Genomic DNA, 18,202 nt, shown 5'->3' with positions numbered 1-18,202 from the left:
GAGACCTCAGCCCTTCTCCTTCCCGAGATTGAACTCGTCTAAATTTGTTTGACTCTTGGGCACTCCGTCCACTCCATCTCTTTCCAAACATCCCACACCACTCCAGCTGCCCCCCAACCCCTGTGGGTCCCTCCATTCCCTAAGTACGGTACTGGGCAGCTATTCTGTGCCAGGTATGTTCTAGCCACTGACATCTTGGGGACTTCTTTGACTTTCAGAAGCTAATAAACACAGAAGCTCTATCTATCCTATGAGGCCCTGCCCAACCACACACCTCTCTCTCTTTCTCTCTCTCTCTCTTCCTCTCTCTCTCTCTCTCTCTCTCTCACACACACACACACACACACACACAGTCACACAGGAGCATACTACTTGCTTGGGCTCAAACACAGCTTTATTTCCTGCTGGTTTTACAGGTACTCCATCCTGCAAACCCATTCCCCTGGCAAACCAAGAATGAGTGGGCACAGTGTGCCCCCTAGAGGAATGGAGGGGACAGGATGGCTGGCAGGGAGAGGGCAGTTAAAGGCACTTAGGGACTTACCCGTTGCCCTGAGGGAAAAACCTGATGCCCAGGGTAGGGGGAGAGGGCCTGGGCTGGGCTGAGCTGGGCTGGAGCCTCCCAGGTATTTCCCAGAAGCCTCTCAGGCACTGTCACCTGGACTCCAGCTCCACCCCTCTCAGGTTGTCACTTCCTGTGGTAGCAAGAGCACAGGGTGTGAGGGAGGGTTGGGGTGAGAGGGCAGTGCTGGGGCCAGCAGTGTTCAAGGCCATGCCCCCTAGGGACCTGGAGCAGGGCTGGAAGGAGGGGTCAACAGCGCCTTCCAGTGCCCCAGTAGCCTTCCCTGACGTCCTTCTGGGGCCTTCACTGGGTGCAGAGCTCGGGCCTGGGGAAGACACACACACTCACCCTCCACCCTGGGCTCCTCCTCTTTCCCTCTCTCTTCTCAGAGCCTTCCCTCTGGTGTTCTTGCTCCTTGACTCAGACCTCATCAAAACACTTACTCTGGCTCAGCACTTAAAAGCCCAGAGTCTGGCCGCATGTTCTCAGACATCAGCACCGAAGGGAGCCCCAGAGTATCCAGCCCACCTCCTTCTCTTTGCCCCAGAGAGGGGCAGTGGTGAATCCAAGGTAACATGGCCAGTGACAGGTAGAGCTGGGACTGGAGCCCAGGGCTGCTGTTGGCTAGTGCCCCCCCCCCACCTGCCTCCTCCTGGCACTCACAGGCCTTCGGGGCACACAGGAGATCTGGGGAGGCTCCCAGTGACCATTCTCCTGGCAGCGGATCAGTGGCAGGTTTCGCTGGGCCAGTCCCTCCCGGCATCGGTAGCGAAGCACTGTGTCCACCTCATAGCGTAGACGTGGACGGCCAAACACTTGAGCCAAGGGCAGCTCCGGTGGGGGCCCACAGGACACTGCAAGGGGGACACAGTTAGGAACTAGGACCCTGGATCTGTGGGTGACAGTTCCCAGAATCTTGATGGGGAGGATCTGAGCCACAACATGACAAAAGAAATCAAGATTCCAAATGGACCCATGTAATTTGTTAGCCCTCACATGGTCTGCAACACATTTTGACTCCTCTGTGTAGCTTTTTGTTCTATAAATATCAGTCTCCCCGTCTCCTACCCCAGCCCCTCCACTCCCTTGCTTGAACCCTCCCTTGCCTGCCCTCACCCAGCCCCATCTTGCAGGTGTAGGACAGGTGGTAGTTGCAGGGCACATCACTCCATTGTCCCTGATCATGCCACACCATGACCACGCAGTTCTCTCCAGACAGGAAGTAGCTGTCAGGCTGCCCAGGGTTCCAGTTCTCATAGAGCTGGGGGGTCGGAGGAGACGGTGAGGCGCTCCAACACCAGTAGCATTGGGGGAATGGACCAGAGCCTCTGGGGAGGAGGGGTGGGAGGGCCCCCAGGAGAGGGAAGGCTAGGGGTCTGGGGAGTAGCCCCCCGCCAAGGAGAAACAAGGCAGGGGCTTTGGGGGAGGGAGAATGGGAGCCTGAAGAGGAGATGGACACAAGGAAGGGAAGAGAGCCCAGGGAGAAGCGAGGAGGGGCACGGGAAAGGGAAGGAGGCCAGGAAAAGAAGAGGAAGGGACCACTGGGGAGAGCAGAAGTGCGTCCAGGAAGCGAACTAGACTGCATTGGAACCGACGGGGCTCTCACCAGGGGGACGCCATCCGACCACAGGAAGTCACCTTCGATGGTCCGGTCATTGAGCCCGATCCACTGGTACTCCCGGTATCGATCTGGGGAAGAACCGCCCCGGCAAGAAAGTGTGCAGTGAGCTCCGCTGCCAGCAGGTGGCGGTCATTCCCCGTTACAGGGCGGTCTGTGGTGACCGCCGGGGATATCCTTGCTCGCAATCCCGAATCCGCGCCTCCCGGTTTCCTTATCCCTCCCTCCAACCTCTGCACACCGACCAGATGGAAGGCAGGGACGCAGGGATGGGAGAAGAAGAAAAATATCAACCTGGGCTAGAAAAGGGAAACTCGGGAAAAAGTAAAAACTTTCAACAAGTTAGAGTGGGGGAAGGCAGATGAAGGTGGGAGAGCCAGAGAGGTGGAGCGACTGGAGGGGAGCCCCTGTGCGAGCCTGGCTGACACCGGTGTAGTTGCTCGCACGAACCCCAACCCTCCCTTCTGAAGCCCCGCTGCCTAAATGTAGAGTGGTGGGAAGGAGGGAGAGAGGAGAGGGTGAATGAATGAATGAACGAAACCTAGTAATGGCTGCGTGAATTAATGAATAAGGTCGTTAATTAGTAAGAGAGTGAGTGAGCGAGTGAGAGAGAGCAGATGACCGGGGCTCCTCCTGCCCCGTCCCCAGCCCACTGTTGATGAAGTCCTGCTCCTCCGGCGTGCTGATGCTGGCCAGATGCGCGCCGTACATCCGGCACTGGGTCTCTGCCTCCTCCCAGCTCCTTCGTGTAGAAAAGTGCTTGTAGCAGGCGCCCTGGAAGGTGTCCCAGCCAGGGCTACAGAAGCGGAGGCCTGGGGCACAGAAGGGTGGACATATTAGGACCCTAGAACCCAGAGGGGCCAGATCTCTTGGAAGGGACTGGCTCCTTCCACCGCAGCAGACCGAGAGGGGCGGGACTAAGGGGCAGGAGGGCGGTGCCAAAGAGCTAGTAGGGAATGAGGAGCTAGCATGAGCCTGGAGGGGCTCTTGGGCAGGGGCATTGGTGTCTTCTCTGAGCGATAAGGACCAGGATGAGGGATGGAGTTCCATCCTGGGTCTCTGCAACCCTCCATCCTAAGGAAGAGTTGTACCCTGCTCTCTTTCCAGGGGAATGGAAACTGACATGTATTGCCTGCCCACCAAACACCAGGAGTATGCTCAGCACTCCTCTCACACACCCGCTAAGAGAGGCATTTTGATTCCACTTAACAGATGAGGAAAATGGGGGTAGGGTTCTGAAAAGTTATGTAACTTGGCTAAAATGGGGATTCATTAATGACAAAGCCAAAACCGGTGTCCCCCTTCCCCGACCCCCAGAAGTGGCACATTGTGGCAGGATCCAGGCTTTAGATCTTCCCCCCCACCAAGCCCCTCAACACACTCACCAACATCGCACAGGTCCCCCCCATAGCCAGGCAAACATAGGCAGCGGACCCCCTGCTCCTCCTCCAAGCATGTCCCACCATTGTGGCAGGGGCTGGGGACACAGTCACCTGAGGGGGGGAAAGAAGTGAGGTGGTGGAGCAGGGGAGCACTACTCTGAAGACTGAGCCCTCCAGGGAAGGGTCCAGAAGGTCCCCCAGCCCTGACCTCCCTGTCCTGGGAGCTATCACACCACCCTAAAAGGTCACCCTGGAACCTGCCTCCGGGCACAGCTCAGTGCTGAGTTCTGGGTTTCTTTCCTCTCCCTGCCCCCAACTTCAGCATTGGTTCAGCCCTGTGCAGGCCACTGTCATGCCCATCGGGGTGGGCCCAGTCCAAAAGGAGCTGGAGAAAGTGGCCAGGAAGGCCCTCAGGGCCCAACCCCACTACAGGGAAAGATACTGGGCTGTCAGTTATAGATCTGGACTCTTCTCTGGCTCATGGCTCTTCTATGTGAAATTGGGCAGGTCACTTTTCCTCTCTAGGTTTGGAGTTTTTCCCACACCCACTGTCTTTGTGCCAGGTCCCAGCACAGTCCTGTATAGTCTAGGAGGGCTGGGTGGAACTAGAAGAGGGGAAGAGGAGAATTACCACAGCAATGGTAGGGTGTGGCCTTCCTGGACTGCTCCAGGGACCTAATGTTGGCATGGTCCACATGAGTGCTAACCGTTCTTCCTGCTGTCCACTGGGCAGAGTTAGCCAGCCCCAGAAGTGGTTAGCAGAGATCCAACCCACTTTCCTCACTCTATGTTCTACCTCTGTTCCCCCAGCTCAGGAATGAAGTTGCAGCAACCCTCATTATCCTGCAGTGCTGGCTGGCCTTACACATTCAGCTTTCTCTCAACATCACTCAACCTGTTTGCCTCCTCTTCTTATCTCCCCAGACTCTTCCACCTTGCAAGCTCCCCCTCCATCTCCACTATGGGCCTTCTGCAGGTTCTGCAGCCTAGAATCCATCTCACTCCTTCCTTCTGGCTCCCTCTCCTCCAGGCAGTCCACTTAGACTAACACACCACCCTGAAGGCCTGCAATCTGCTTTTGGGATCCATCTGGCTAGGCCATCTGCCTTCTCTTTTGGACTTCTTCCTCTCTGGATCCTGGGGTGGAAGGTGGGCTGCCCTTAGGCTGTGCGTGGGTGCTGGAGGAGCTATCAGTTTCCACTCCTTTCTGGTCCCCATGACCCAGGGGACGATGGCTCCACAGACCAACAGTGCAGGTCATGGCCTTCAGCCAGCCACCGGAAGTGAAACTATCCCAGGGTGGGACCCTTCAGACCTTACCATCCTCCCGTAGCAGCCATGGACAAGGCCCATAGTGCTTCACACTGGCCTGGCCGCAGATCCCACACACTGGTGGGGATCAGAGCAGGGGGAGGGGGAGGAGAAGCTGGAGTTGATTCAAAGAATTTTGCTGGGATGACCTAGCTGTTTTGGGTAAAATGAATCAGCTTTTTCAGCACCATTCCTCATGTCATCTCCCCTCCTGCCAATAGTTTCTTCCCAGCTGGTAGAGCTGCCCTCCCACCCCCAGGAGAGAAGGTATTTTATTTAACCCACTAGGCACCAAGCCCCACAGAGGGTAGGAGTTCCGAACCCCTCCCCCCATTCCTCAAGTTTCCTTACTCCTGTTGTCCTCTCTGCTCTTTCCTATTCAACCCTCCAACCCTGGAGTACAGAGATTCTCAAACTTGTTCCTTGATCCCCTACCCAGGCCACAGGTCCCTCCCCCTGGTTGTGGGCTGCTGCAGAACCTGAACCCAGCTAGGCAGAGTAGGGTGAAGGAACTCTTCTTGGGACTTTCTTATCTCCCTCCCTCCCTCACTTTGGGGCCAACTACTATACATAACCAGAAAGTTTTTCCTTCTCTCCTGTTGAAATAGCAGGCCGGGGGCCTCTCACTTATCCTCCAGGAGGGGAACTAAGACATCCTAGATACCTCCAGTTGTGCTGCTTTTCCCACCAACCCCTCTCCTTCCCCCACACTGTGCTGAGCTCCAAGACCAGCTGGGTAGGGAGCAAACAGTTGAAATGGGTGAGCCTGGGTGTGACGCAGGGTGTGATCCATCAAGGAGAGGGAGTCCTGGGCTGAGAGAATCCCAGCCTTCTCTGGGGCCTCCATTGGGAATCTTGACCTTCCCTGAGTAGGTAGGGCTTCTCTCAGATTCCAGAGCCTAATTCCCCATTCCTCCCCTCTCCACACTGTCCATCCTTTGTCCTCTGATTTGTGTCTTTTTCAGCATTAGGGACTTTGAGATCCTTTGGATTTGGAGAGGGTGAAACCATTTTTTCTGGGGAGGAGCAGGGGGTGGTCATTAGTGCCAGGGTTAGTGGAGGAGGGGGAAGCTGTGGGCAGTGGGGTGAGAGTTACATACCATCCCCTTACTGAGACAAAGGGGTAGGAGATGGGAGGTTAGGGCACCTGGATATCAGGGGACCACCACCATGCTGAGAGACTTTCTCCATCACTGCTCTATATGGGAGCCACCAAGATGGATCAGAAATGAATGTAAGTGCACAACCCATGCATCCTAGGCTGTGCGAGTTTCTCCCCATCAGGAGTGAGGGGCTACAACTCCCAGCACTTCTGCAGACTGATGGACGATGAATTCTCTGGGGTAATGTGTACAGTCAGGTTCAGGATATCAGCAGCCAGGAAGGAAAGTGCAGACACTTGGGAAGGAGAGGCTGAGGGATTCGCAACGGGCTGTTAGACTGTTAGGACAGAAAAGGGTAGAAGCTGAAGATGAAAAAAGAAGAGACCCAGAGGAGCAGGACACAAAAAAAGGAGAGACATGGAGCCAAAGGGAAGCATCAAAAGCTACCCATGACACAGACACATGGAATGAGAAGGGCAGACAGCTAGAGATGGAGACAGAGGGTACCAGAGCTTGGTTACAAAGCGGTTTAATAGAGATTTATTTCCAAGGCTTGTTTTCCATGAAACAGTTAAAAAAATACTTCACAGAAGTAGTTGCTTAAGGCTCTATAGGGATAAGGGCTCTCCTGGACCCCAGAGGTTGAGGAGCAGGGATGGACTCCCAGGCTCCCCTGAGACCAGTGTGAGGTGGCTGAAGGGGATGGCACACAGGAGGGGGAAGGGAGCAGTGGAAGGTGGGCCTGCCCCAGAAAGTGCGATAGGTGACGCCGGCACCCCGAAGAGGCATGAGGATGCTCTATGGGGCCGATGAGATGTGAGCCACAGGTGAGGGCCCAAGGGCAGGAAAGGGTCACAGGTGGTCAGTGAGGGGGCTGGGATCACAGGGTGAAGACTGAGAGTGGAGTGGAAGTCACAAGATGGGTATCAAGGATTGGAGACCCATGGTAGAGGAGGGTAAGAGAATGAAGGCAAAGGACAGGAGAGTCTAGGGTGATGGTGGGTTAAAGGACTACAGGTCAGGTGGCCCAGAGCTGCGGGGGGAGAAAAAGGAGGAGGATAAAAAGGGAGGTTGAGCCTTGGGCAGAATTACCTGATGAGGGGGCCACGGCCACTCCACCTCGGCTGGCGCTGTCAGTGGGCAGCACTGGCTGGGCCTGCACTGAGGTCCCTGATGGGGCAGCTCTTCCAGAATTCTCTTCGGAGGGGGCCTCCAGCTCCCTGGTACCCTCAGGGGCCCGTGTGGCTGGAAGCAGGGAAGGGGCATCCTCCGAGCTCCCTGTCTCCTCACTCTCTCCTCGAGGGACCCCGGATAGCTCAGGACCACCAGTTTCCTCCCCCACCTCTCTTGCCCCAACCGGTGTGGAAGGTGGTGGGGATGTTAGGTTCCCCTCCCTGGGAGTGGGCAGGGTCTCAGTAGGTGGTCCATGGGCTCTTGGAGGCCTAGGAGCTTCTGACTCTCCATCAGGAAGTGGTGATGCCCCAGGCTGCAGGACTGCTTTTGCCAGGGGGGATTCCTGGGAGGGCAACTTGTCCTGGGCTGGTTCTGTGGGGAGAGAGGACTCAGGGCCTAGGCTGCTGAACTGGCTGGGCCATGCCCACAGGGCCTCATCCTCCACGTCTTCCTCTTCTTCCTCCTCCTCTTTCTCTTCTTCATCCTCATATTTCTCTTCTTCTTCCAGTGCCTTGCCTTCCACTTCTGAGGACCCCGCGGGTGGTACAATGGATTGGGTTTCAAATTCTGGGCAAAGCACAAAAGGTTCAGCACCAGGGACAGCACCCACCAGAGGCCAGAAAGAAGGAAAAGGAAAGGGAGAAAGGCCGGGTGGGGGAGGGTGGGGCCTGGGGCAGGGGGAACAGCCCACCCTGGAGAGAGGTGGTTTTTGCTCCACACTGGAAGAACTTCAATCTTAGCTGCATTGTTGAGGCTTGGACAACTTGAGAAGGCTCTGTGAGCTGTCATTAGCCCAGGAGAACATGGTGGTTGTGTCTCCACTCATCTAGTCTGTCAATACTCTAGTCTGTTTTGGGTAGGTGAGGTGGAGCAGGGACCAAAGAAGGGAGGCCCCTCCTTCCCAGGGGACAGCGCCTTAGTCCAAGCATCTCCAGCCCCATATAGTTGGAGTAGAATTTACTTGAAAGACAAAGGTTAGGAGAGGGACCAGAGAAGGGGTGCCCTGTGCTACTGAGCTGCTGAAAAAGGACAGGGCAGAGTCATATCAGCCATGACCCCAGCACCAAACTGGGCTTGTCCCTTCTGCCCCCAACTTCTCTCAGGTGGAGACGTCCCCAGGGTAAGGGATTCGAGTTACCTAGGAGGGTTCTAGGGGCCTCTGCCGGGTCTTCTGGAGTGGAGCTTCCACCTCCTCCATCCTCCATGATGGGAATGGAGTAGATGGCACCACGGGACTCGCTCTCCACAGCTTCCCGAGGCAGCTGCAGTTCCTCCAGGGTCTCTGTTACTGTGACGATGGCCTCTAGTCCATCAGAGGCCAGGTCAGAAGCTGGGTTGGAGGCGTCAGGGATGGCAGAGGGCCGAGCAGAGTCTGTGGCAGGAGGAAAGTGCTGATGGGAGGCTGAAGAGGTAGCTCTGTCCTCCCAGGTCACAGCCTGTATGTGAGGGCTCTCAGTTAGACTGTTGGAGACCATGGGATTTTCTCAGTTCTCTCACATTTTCCTGCGGAGCACCCACTGGGGCCCAGGGAGCACCCCAGAACTTTGTCACTCATTTCTCAGGCATTAATCAAGTGCCTACTACATGTCATGCCAAGCATTCTCCTGGGCACTGAGGACACGGTAGAACAAAAAAGCAAACTTCCTGCCCTCAAGGGAATTTATATTCTAGATACACATAGTAAACAAACATATACTATATTGTTACAATATAAAGAACAACTGAGCAGGGTCAGAAGATAGAATGGTGGGAAGCACTACTTTAGAGTATCAGGAAAGGCTCAGGTGAGAGATACGTCCTTGAGTGAGGGGATGGAGCCAGAAGGATGGATGAAATGGCCTCAGCATCTTGGGACCCTAAGCTTGGGGCAAAGTGTGAGGGGTCCCAGTCATCCCAAGATTTTTTGAACGGAAGGGGACAGGCTGGCATCCCCACAGGAGAGCTGAAGGGCAGAGTGCAGGAAGAACATTCAACAGTCGTCACCCGAGGATCTCAGCAGTGGGGCAAGAGAGCACAGGGGCCACCTCCTTCTGTGATCTCCCTTCAAATAACCAGAGGTTTAGAATGGATTACCTTGTCCTCTGGGGAAGGGAACTGAGAGCAGAAAACCAATGAAGTGAATAAGGAATTGGGCTAAGAAAAGCCTTGAGGGCTGTCTGTGCTCAGCCAGGTGAGACAAGACAGTGTGTCCTTGCCCTCATCACCTGCCCCAGTGAGCACTGCTCCACAGCAGAGCAGCAAACCTATGTCCTTGCTTCCTCTGTCCTCTACCAATGGTAGCCCCCATGGTAGTCATACTCTCCCTCCCCCTTCTCCTCCCCCTCATCCAGCTCTTCCTTCCATTCCTTCCCAGAGCAGTGCTTGGCACATAATCATAACCAGAGCATAGAAGTTTCAGCTATTATTATTATTATCCCTTTTTTGGACACCTTTTCAGATGGACCTATCTTCCTATGAACTTTACTTCCTCACCCTCTCCAGCCCCAGGCCAAAGATGTCCACAGATCTGTCCCAATGGAAGTAGCACTTTTCTCTCAGTCTCGCCTCATCCTGGGAGCGAGGTGTTTTGTCGTCCCCTAGATAGGGATTTCCCACGGCAAGAATTGTGTCTTCCCCCTTCAGACTAGGTGCTCCTGGAGCGTAAAGACTGGGTCTTGTCCTCTCATCTCTGTTCCCAGCCTTTGTACCAGTATTGCAGGCTCACAACTAGGTCAGGGACCCAGACACCACATGGCAATACCTCCCTGATTGTCAGTCCCCCATGGCCTGGGCCCTGTGCCTCTGGGAGTCCCAGACACTGCCTCCCCTTCAGCTCCCAATATATGAGATGTCAGCAGGAAGCCATCTCTGTACCCAACTGTGCTTGAGGTCTTGCTCCCCATGGGGGGAATTGCATCTGTCCACCAGTATTTGGTGGTTAAGGCTCTGACACCTTTAAGCTGCAGGTTCTGGAAACCTTCCTGAAGGCTCTCGAGGGCACTTGGTTAACTGGGAGAATTTGAGCAGATCACCGGATTCAGAGAATGTTGGTCATCTCTGTTCTGCCAATAAGCTGACAGGAAATGGGAACTTACTCAGCAGCCCAGTGTGGAGAGGCCACTTTGAGACTGGAAGAGACAAGGTGTGGACTAATGGTGGGAGGCAGATAAGGAGACGCAGAGAGATGACCACTCCTTGAGGCCACACAGCCGAGTGAGACCAAGGCAGGGGGCATGCCCAGAATTAGAACTCTAGATCACAAGCTGGGCATCACCCATGACTCCTTCAGGCAAATGGCAAAGACCTGAGAGAAACTGGTCAGAGCTGGGGTGGGACTTTCAAGGGCTCCACTCTGCCTTTCTGAAGTTGGTCTCAGCCTCTACAGGGAGGCAGGCTCACCTCGGAAGCAGTAGACGTTGAAGCGGCTGTGCTTGTTGGGGAAACCCGTCTGGTTGGGGAAGAGGAAGAGAGTCTTGACGCCAGGCAGGCCCCCACCACAGCGCTGGCTGGGTGTGACGATCGGGTAGCGCACGCTGCCATCGGCTAGCCAGCCTGGGCTACAGCGGTCCAGGCCACCATCCCAGGCTGCATACAGTTGGCCCGTGGTGGCAATCTCTGCACCCCGCTCCTGGCAGTATGTCCGTGCTTCCTCCAACGTCAGCTTATCTGGAGGAGCACCTAGGAACAGTTCTCCTGGGTGGGGAACAGGAGGCTGGGTTACCAGGCAGTTGGTAGCCCCTTCCACCCTGGGCTTCCACAGGAACCCTGGGCAAGCTTCTCCAGGCCTCAGTCTCCTCATCTGTGACTTGGGGTCAACTACCCTACTTCATAGGATGAAAGTCTGGATAGAACCTCAAGATGGATATTATAGCTCAGAGGAACCTGGCCCAACTTCCTTATTCTGCAAGGAGTCCTGCACAGAGTCTGCCCAGCAGGTAGCAGAGGAGTACCTGGCTGAGGCTTTGGTGGTGAACTTGCCTCTATGACAGTGTTTGGAAGGAGGGCCACCAATTGTCTCCTTACTCCTGCTTGCCCTCTTAAACATGTGAGGGACAGTAAGATCCAGCAGAGGCCCTGGGAGGACCTATGGGCAGCACTGGGAACCTTTCACCCCCAATCACCATTTAGGTCTTCAGCATAACAGTAGACATCATACAAGTCACCCGGGTCCACCACTCCATAGTTCCGGACCCCAGGGAAGCCATCCATGTCTCCGTAACAGGCCTCTCGTGGGGTCTGGATGGGATACCTGGGGAGGGAGGACAGAGACTCGGTACAGATGCCTTCACCAGGAAGCTGTCCATATGGGCCCTACCAAATCACACTGCCCTTTCACTGCAGCCAACTGCTGATAGCCTGGCTGTCCTCCCAGCTCTGCAGGGACGCACACCCTTGTGGCAGGGTCCTCACGCCCCTCCTCATTCCCCAGAGGCAAGGAGCCCTGTATGGCCCGACTGGCATAGCAGGCAGCGCCTGGCAGAAAGGGAGGCCACAGCCACCTCAGGAGCCAATAGAAGCCCTAATCCACAGCCCCAGCCCACCTCACAGTCTGGTCCGACAGCCAGCCAGCATCACATTGCTCATAGCCCCCAAGGTAGGCCGCATAGAGTTGCTCCGGGGTGGCAATGCGGGCTCCGATGCGGGTGCAGGCCTCCTGGGCCACAGTAAAGGAGAAAGCGTAGCGGGCAGAGCCCTCTCGGTAGAGAAAGACGACCCCTGAGGGGCAGAGAGGACTCCTGAGCCAGGTGATCACCCAGTACACTGACCTCCCCTCACCCCCTTGTCATTCCCCTGTACACAAAAGTTAAGTTCCAAATTGTGTTCACTCTGCAGCATGAGGGTCTTAAGTTAGACTATGGGTAGAATTTCCTCCACCTAGAAAAAAGGGGAGGTAACACAAACCGGTTTCCTCACGCCTTTTCCAACCCAGTCTGTGCTTTCTAGGTGCATTTGCTTCCCCTCTCAGACTGTGGGCTCCCAGAGAGCAAGAGTCCTCCCCATCCTCCCTCCCGGAACCGCTCTCTATGTCTGCCCTCTCACCTTTGACCTTGACCTCCACAGCGTCACTGCTGTCATCGATGCCATGCTGGACCTCGCAGCGGTAGATGCCTGAGTCGTTGGGCCGCAGCTCGCTCAGCGCCAAGGAGACATCGGTGAGTGATGCAGGATACGCAGGCAGTGCCACGCGGAACCGGTACGCCTCGTTGACCTTTACGCGCACTCCTCGCGCCACTAGCACCTCCGCCTCCTGGCCCCCGGACAGGAAGGTCCACTTGACCCGCGGAGAGCCCAGCACCGCGCGGCGGCTCGGCGGCGGCCGCAGGTAGTGTACGTGGCACGGGATGGTGAGGGAGCCGCCGAGCACGCCCTGCAGTGGCGCGTTGCCCGCGATGCGCACGCGGAAGGCGCGGTCCTCTGTGGATGGGCGGAGCCGGCTGGAACTTCGCGCGGCGGACCCGCGGGGTCCCATCCAGTGGACTCCAAGCCCTGCTCCAGGATCCCCTCGCCCCGCCCCAGGGCTCCCCCAGGCCCTTCCGGACCCCAGCCCAGGACCAGGGTCGCGCAACTCCATCTCTAGGTCTTACAGGCCAATTCCCACGGTCCCCAGACCCATCTCCCAAAGTCTCCTAGACAATTCCACCCCAGGATTCCCTTGCCCTGCTCCCAGAGCTTCCCAGTTCCACTGCAGAATCCCCGGGCCACACCCCAGGGTTCTCCAACCTTGCGCTCTGGGTCCTCCAGCCCTGTCCTCAAAATTTCCCAGTCTGTTCCCTCTAGAGTCTCTTCAGAGTATCTCCCAGTTCCACTCCTTGTCCTCCTCCCTGCTCCATTCGTCCTAGCCCCAGGGTCCCTCATCCTCTGCCCTAGCGACCTGAAGCCTTGCACCGAGCGACCCTCTCCAGCCTTATCCCCAGGATTCCTCCACCCTACCAGGGGCCCACAGCTCGTTCCTTATTTTCAAGTGTTCTAGCCTGGACCCTTCCCCACAGTACTCCCAGTTCTATCTCCTTCCAGGGTCCCCCAAGGCTGGAAGCAGTTGGTTAGGGCTGAACAAGAAGCCTCCGCCTACCATAGGGGATGCAGGAGACAGAGACAGTGACCCTGAATGGGGTTGCTTACCTGAGCTGTCCCCTTCCAGGATATCAGCTAAGGCTGCAGGGAGCTGGGCCAGAGCCAGGGCCGCCAGCAGGGGCAGGAGGAGTGGAGCCATGCTGCAGGCTGGTGGAGGGACTTGAAGAGGAAAGATGGGGTTAGACTTCAGGATGGACTTCCCCTGGCTCCCTACCACACCTACATGGGTTCACACATACCCTGGCCTCAGAAGCCCACTGCCCCACCTCACCATTAACTCTCTGTTTCTGATCCCTGTCTCCCCTCCAAGGGATTCCTCCTGAGAGCCAAGACCTGGGTCCTAGTCCACTCACTGTGTGCCCTAAGCCAAGTTCCTTACCCTTTCTGGGCTTCCGTTTTCTTACTTGTAAAACAGCACCATTGCTACCACCTCACAAGCTATGATGAGACTGTGTGCTTTGAGAGTGCTTTATATTCTTTAAAAAAAATCCCTATACAAATTCACAGCATCAGGCACACAGTAGGACCTCAATAAATTCTTACAGCATGAATGGTAGGTGCTATTACACTTAGACATCCATCTGCCCTCCCAGTGCCAGACTCCTTCCTTGAACCCAGAGCCTCCTTCTCCCATAGTACCCCTCCCACCTTTCCTGCCATTCCTTCCTCCCTGGGCACCTACCCACCTGGCTTCCTGCAGACCAGGCTTATCCCACTGGCTGCCCCTCCCACTCTCAGCCTCCTCCAGAGAGCCCCCTAGCCCCAACCCAGGCAGTGCACTTCTCCCTAGCCCATCCGTTCCTTTGTCTCCTCCCCACCATTACTTATAAGGAAACTCTTCTCTTTACTCCTCCACCCCCTTCCTTGGCTGCCTCCTCCCTTCTTTCTCCCAGCCTTTCCTTTCTGCCTGGCACGGGCTTTCCCACCGGATCTCCTGGCTCAGAAACCAGTTGGGACAAAGCCCCTGTCTCTGCCAGTCTGGCCTCCATCCAGTCTCTCCCTTCCCCCACCCCAATATTTGTGAAAGCCCTGGGCTGGGGGTGGACTAGACAGGGTGAGAATAAGTGAGAGAGGCTGCTCCCTCCTACCCCTGGCCATCAGAAGCTCTAGAACCCAGAATATTCCTCTGAAGATCGCAAAGCACTTACACTCTCATAAGAGGGATGAGGTGTGACATTGAGAAATGGAGACTGAGGCCCAGAGAAAGATAGAGCTGACCCTGGGTCCCCAGCAAATCTAAGTCAGACACCAGGCCAAGGTACCCCCAGGAGGAAAGGCTAAAGAGCTAGTGTCCAACGTCATCTTTAAGGGTTGGGCTAGATTTGGAAGAGCATGGTGACCCAGGTCTATCATGGAATAGGCTGATGATGCAGCAGGAGAATTAAAGGTTAGACTGCAGGCAGGACTTCCTAGAGATCGGGCTTATTCCCACTGGCTACTCACTCCCACTCCAGGTCCACTGTTCAACCTCCATCTTCCGTGTCCTCTAAGGCTCTGCCTTTATACATAACCCCCCACATGCCCCCCACTTTCCTGATCCTGAGCTGATGGGAAATTTCCCTCTTCTCCCAGATCCTCCCAGGCTAAGCTCCCCTGCCTCCTACCATTGTAACCTCCATTTCCCCCACTGTGCCCGGGCATCATTTCCTCAGGGTCAGAACTGGGGGAGGAGTAGCTGAGCCAGATGAAGGTCCCTCTTTGACCTTTGAGAGGGAGGAGGTGCTTGATGGGGCCATATGAGAGGGGGCTGAGACCAGCTCTGGGCATGGGGGCACTTGGGAGGACCATTTTCTGGGGCTGGAGTGGGACCATTCAGCATGAGCAGCCAGTGCCTGCCAGGTGCTGGGCGACTGTTTGCATGCATCTGAGCTGTGCCAGGGCCTGGGCCCGGCCCCTTCCTGGTGCCCTCCCTCCCCTCTCTCTGGGCTGGAGCTGGAGCCACTCACAGACCTGGCTCCCAGCTCTCTGACAGGTGGCCCAGAAACCCATATAGTTGGAGTCACTCTGGGGCCAACACCCTGGACCACCCCTTTCACCTCTGTTCTGACGGTGGGAGCCTGAGGGAAGAGGGTCTGTCTGAGTCCAGTGAGGACCTGGCCGCTCTGGAACATGGAGGGCAACCCACTCCTACTCCCAGGAGTGACAGTTGCTGGCCAGAGAGGTCAAGTGGGTAGCCCGGTGCAGTTCTCAGAGAGCTGTCTCTCTTCTCCCCTCTGTTGCACCCAGTGGGGGCCTCAGCCCTTCCTGGTGCAGGTAGGAGCCCTGCACACTCAGGCAGCCCCTCATTTGGCACCAGGCTCAGAAACCAGGGGTCCAGGGTGCTCTTCTATGCCACACACTCACCTCCACTCCATCTTCTCTTCCTGCAGAGCGGGAGGCACCACTCTGTCTCTAACCCTGAGAGCTCAGCAGTCATCCTGTCTCTTCCCCTGACCCCACATCCTCCTCTCTCTCAGCTCTCTGTCTCCTGCTCCAGCCTCTGGGTCTCTGCTCTTGTTTTGGGTTTCTCAAGCTGTTCAGGAAACTTTCTCCTTGTTACACCATCACTGCTGTCTGACCGTGGATGTCCGTCTCCCTCACAGGCTTTACAGACTCGATACGTGGAGAATTAAGACCAGGCTGTGTGTGGGTATGTGTGTGTGTGTGTGTGACCTCCAGGCTCAATGCCCACCAGCTGGCAGTCCGAAGCCTGCCCCACAGGAGCTGAGCTCCAGCAGTCAGCAGGGTCAGCAGGAGGCACAGGAGGCCAGAGCTTCTGTCACAGCAGGTGGGAAGCTCTCACCTACTCCCTCAGTGGCTGTGTGAGGAGCAACATGAGCCTACAAAATATCAGGGAGCCCTTAGGGCCTGTAGGAGTAATGGCAATGATCGTATAAATAGTCCTATTTATCGGAAGTACAACTAATAATACTATTAGCAACATCACCAGCCGAGCTATTGCAGATCCCCCTAGTACAGAATCTGAAATGTGGGTGATGCTGCTCCAACAGCAGAGTTAGCCCTAACAGCACAGGCACTGGCAGTGCTGGGGGCGGGTCCCTGATCTCATTGGTGTTATCTGCAATCCAAGTAATAAAGATAATAACCATGCCCAAAACACTGATGCCAGTTTCTTGGTCCTATTAGAGCCATGTGAGCAGAGCTGCTCTGGTAGGAGAGGGATATGAGGTGGTCATTGCCAGCCTCCTGGCAGCGCTAGGAAGGAAAGCAGGAGTGGTAACCAAATCCTGGCTAGCAAATACTGACCATCTACCTGCACCAGGTCTCCTACTAAATGCTTCCTCAGGATAACCTCAACTGTGAGGAAAATGCTGTTTATGTTTTCCTCGGTACACTGCCGAGGAACCCAAGGTTCAGGGATGTCAACTAATGACCCCAAGGTCACACAGCAAGTGAGTGGTAGAGCTGGCACCCCGACCGCCCGCTATGGCGGCTCCGATTCGCGGGCTACAGTAAGGTGCCCGAGGCGGGCTGCTCCCCACTGCTCCCCCCGCCGTGCTGCCCCCACGCGAGCACGAGTCAGCGGCTGACCCGGACCGCCGCCTCCCTGCTGGGGACAAGGTCGGAAATCTCGGCGTCCGCTCCGGGATTGGAGAGCGCAGCCGGGAACATCTGAGGATCCGGAGGGGTATCCCCATAGCTGCGCACCCGAAAAGGGGCTGCTGCTCAGACCGCAGGCAGCAGGGGGGCTGTCACCGGCGGAGCCGGGGTATGCAGATGGGAGATGGCAGCAGGAGCTATAGGCGCTTGAGGCCGGCCGGCAGCACACCCCGCGGAGGTGTCAGGGCGGCGAGTTGGGTGCCCCCGAGCCTCGGGGGCAAGGGCTGAGGGGTGGGGGGGCGCGGACAACAGGGCGGCGGGTGGGCGCTCCCTTCTCTCTCTCCCTCCCAGGGCTGGGCGGCCGGGATGCGGCGGCACTCACCTAGCCAGGGCTGGGGTTGAGGGACGGTCCTGGGAAGTTTGTCGCCTCCTCCCGGGGTCTCCTCCGGGTCCACCGCTCCGTCCTGCAGCTGCAGCCGAGACTGCGGCGGGGACTGCGCGGGCGCGAGAAGAGGCCTGGCCCGCAGGACGTTCGGAAGAGGGCGCCGCACAAAATCCCCTTTCTTCCCCCCTCCCCGCTCCTGCCCCGCCTTTCCCCGGGGCCGCCCCCGCCCCCTGGCCGGACCGCTGGGGGCTCGCGACGGTCACGGGACCCTCTGCGTTCTCTGCGTCGGTTCCCGGCGGCAGCAGCGAGAGCAAGGACAAGCGAAGTAGGACATCGTTCCGAGGATGAGAAGCCGAGGACCTGGAGTAGGGAGGGAGGGCAGGAGGGCCGGGGAGGGAGCTTTCGCCGAGCTAGAGGATGATGTTGCAGCTGGAGGGATGGAAGTTAGACAGCTGGAGGGACTTCCCATTGGTCAAAGGAGGAAAAGGAGGAACTCAGGCTTATCTGTAGGCAAGAGAATGAAGGGAGAATGAAGGTTTTGCTCCTGAAAAGAGAGATATTCCTCACCCCATAAAAATGGGAAGCTCTTTTTTGGAGGCAGAGATGAGGTGCAAATCACCATAGCCACCTCCCTGAGGAAGCTGATTGGGTTTTGTCTCCTGTGGTGCTCCCACTCCCTGCACAGAGGAGGAGCTGACTTTGCAGCTGGAGGGATGGAGATTAGATAGCAGAATAGTGGGTTAATCAAAGACAGTCAGGAAATCTCTAGACCTGGTGGGGGTGGGGGTGGGTGGCACTGTGAACCGACATTACTGGTCACGCAAACCAATGTGCAAAATGCAAGCGTTGCTGGGAGCCCAGAGGGCCTACTAGTCAGGGCTGTCGCTACTGAATGTGCAGCCTGGTGCCAGGGGGTGGGCCTTGAGTGCTGCCCAGCCAGGAACTCCTCAGCGCCCAGAATACCAATGACCCACCCCCACCCCCAGCTCCAGGGCCTGGGCTTCCCTCTGCTTTCCCAGGCTCTCTTTCCTTCTCCCTCCTCGCTGCCCTCCTCCCTCCCCGGACTCTAGGCAAAGC

The 18,202-nt window shown here is 56.7% G+C and overlaps 1 protein-coding gene across 1 annotated transcript; it reads right to left on the bottom strand.

Annotated features, from left to right (window-relative positions):
• Positions 1-372: 372 nt before the first annotated feature.
• BCAN (brevican) lies at positions 373-17,441 on the bottom strand. The gene is made up of 14 exons (XM_045545395.1): positions 17,123-17,441; positions 13,249-13,347; positions 12,169-12,543; positions 11,670-11,844; positions 11,250-11,377; positions 10,528-10,821; positions 8,288-8,521; positions 7,069-7,716; positions 3,566-3,673; positions 2,834-2,992; positions 2,169-2,251; positions 1,679-1,823; positions 1,226-1,416; positions 373-887 (listed from the first exon to the last, which is right to left on the bottom strand). Exons 2-14 carry the CDS (start codon positions 13,337-13,339, stop codon positions 780-782), a joined length of 2,739 nt encoding a protein of 912 aa, XP_045401351.1. The 5' UTR covers positions 13,340-13,347; positions 17,123-17,441; the 3' UTR covers positions 373-779.
• Positions 17,442-18,202: the final 761 nt, after the last annotated feature.

This window comes from Lemur catta, chromosome 3 (assembly GCF_020740605.2).
Source record: "Lemur catta isolate mLemCat1 chromosome 3, mLemCat1.pri, whole genome shotgun sequence".
NCBI classification, from domain to species: Eukaryota; Metazoa; Chordata; class Mammalia; order Primates; family Lemuridae; genus Lemur; species Lemur catta.
Note: the sequence above shows the minus strand (reverse complement) of the source record. Positions and strands in the feature narration are given on the sequence as shown.

Excerpts from the sequence above, each read along its gene's own strand:
- BCAN (XM_045545395.1), bottom strand. The coding sequence starts at position 13,339 with ATGGCTCCACTCCTCCTGCCCCTGCTGGCGGCCCTGGCTCTGGCCCAG. Across the intron at positions 8,522-10,527 it reads CAACGTCTACTGCTTCCGAG|ACTCTGCTCGGCCCTCTGCC; the intron begins GTGAGCCTGCCT and ends CTCCTGCCACAG. Across the intron at positions 2,993-3,565 it reads GGGGGACCTGTGCGATGTTG|GCCTCCGCTTCTGTAGCCCT; the intron begins GTGAGTGTGTTG and ends TCTGTGCCCCAG.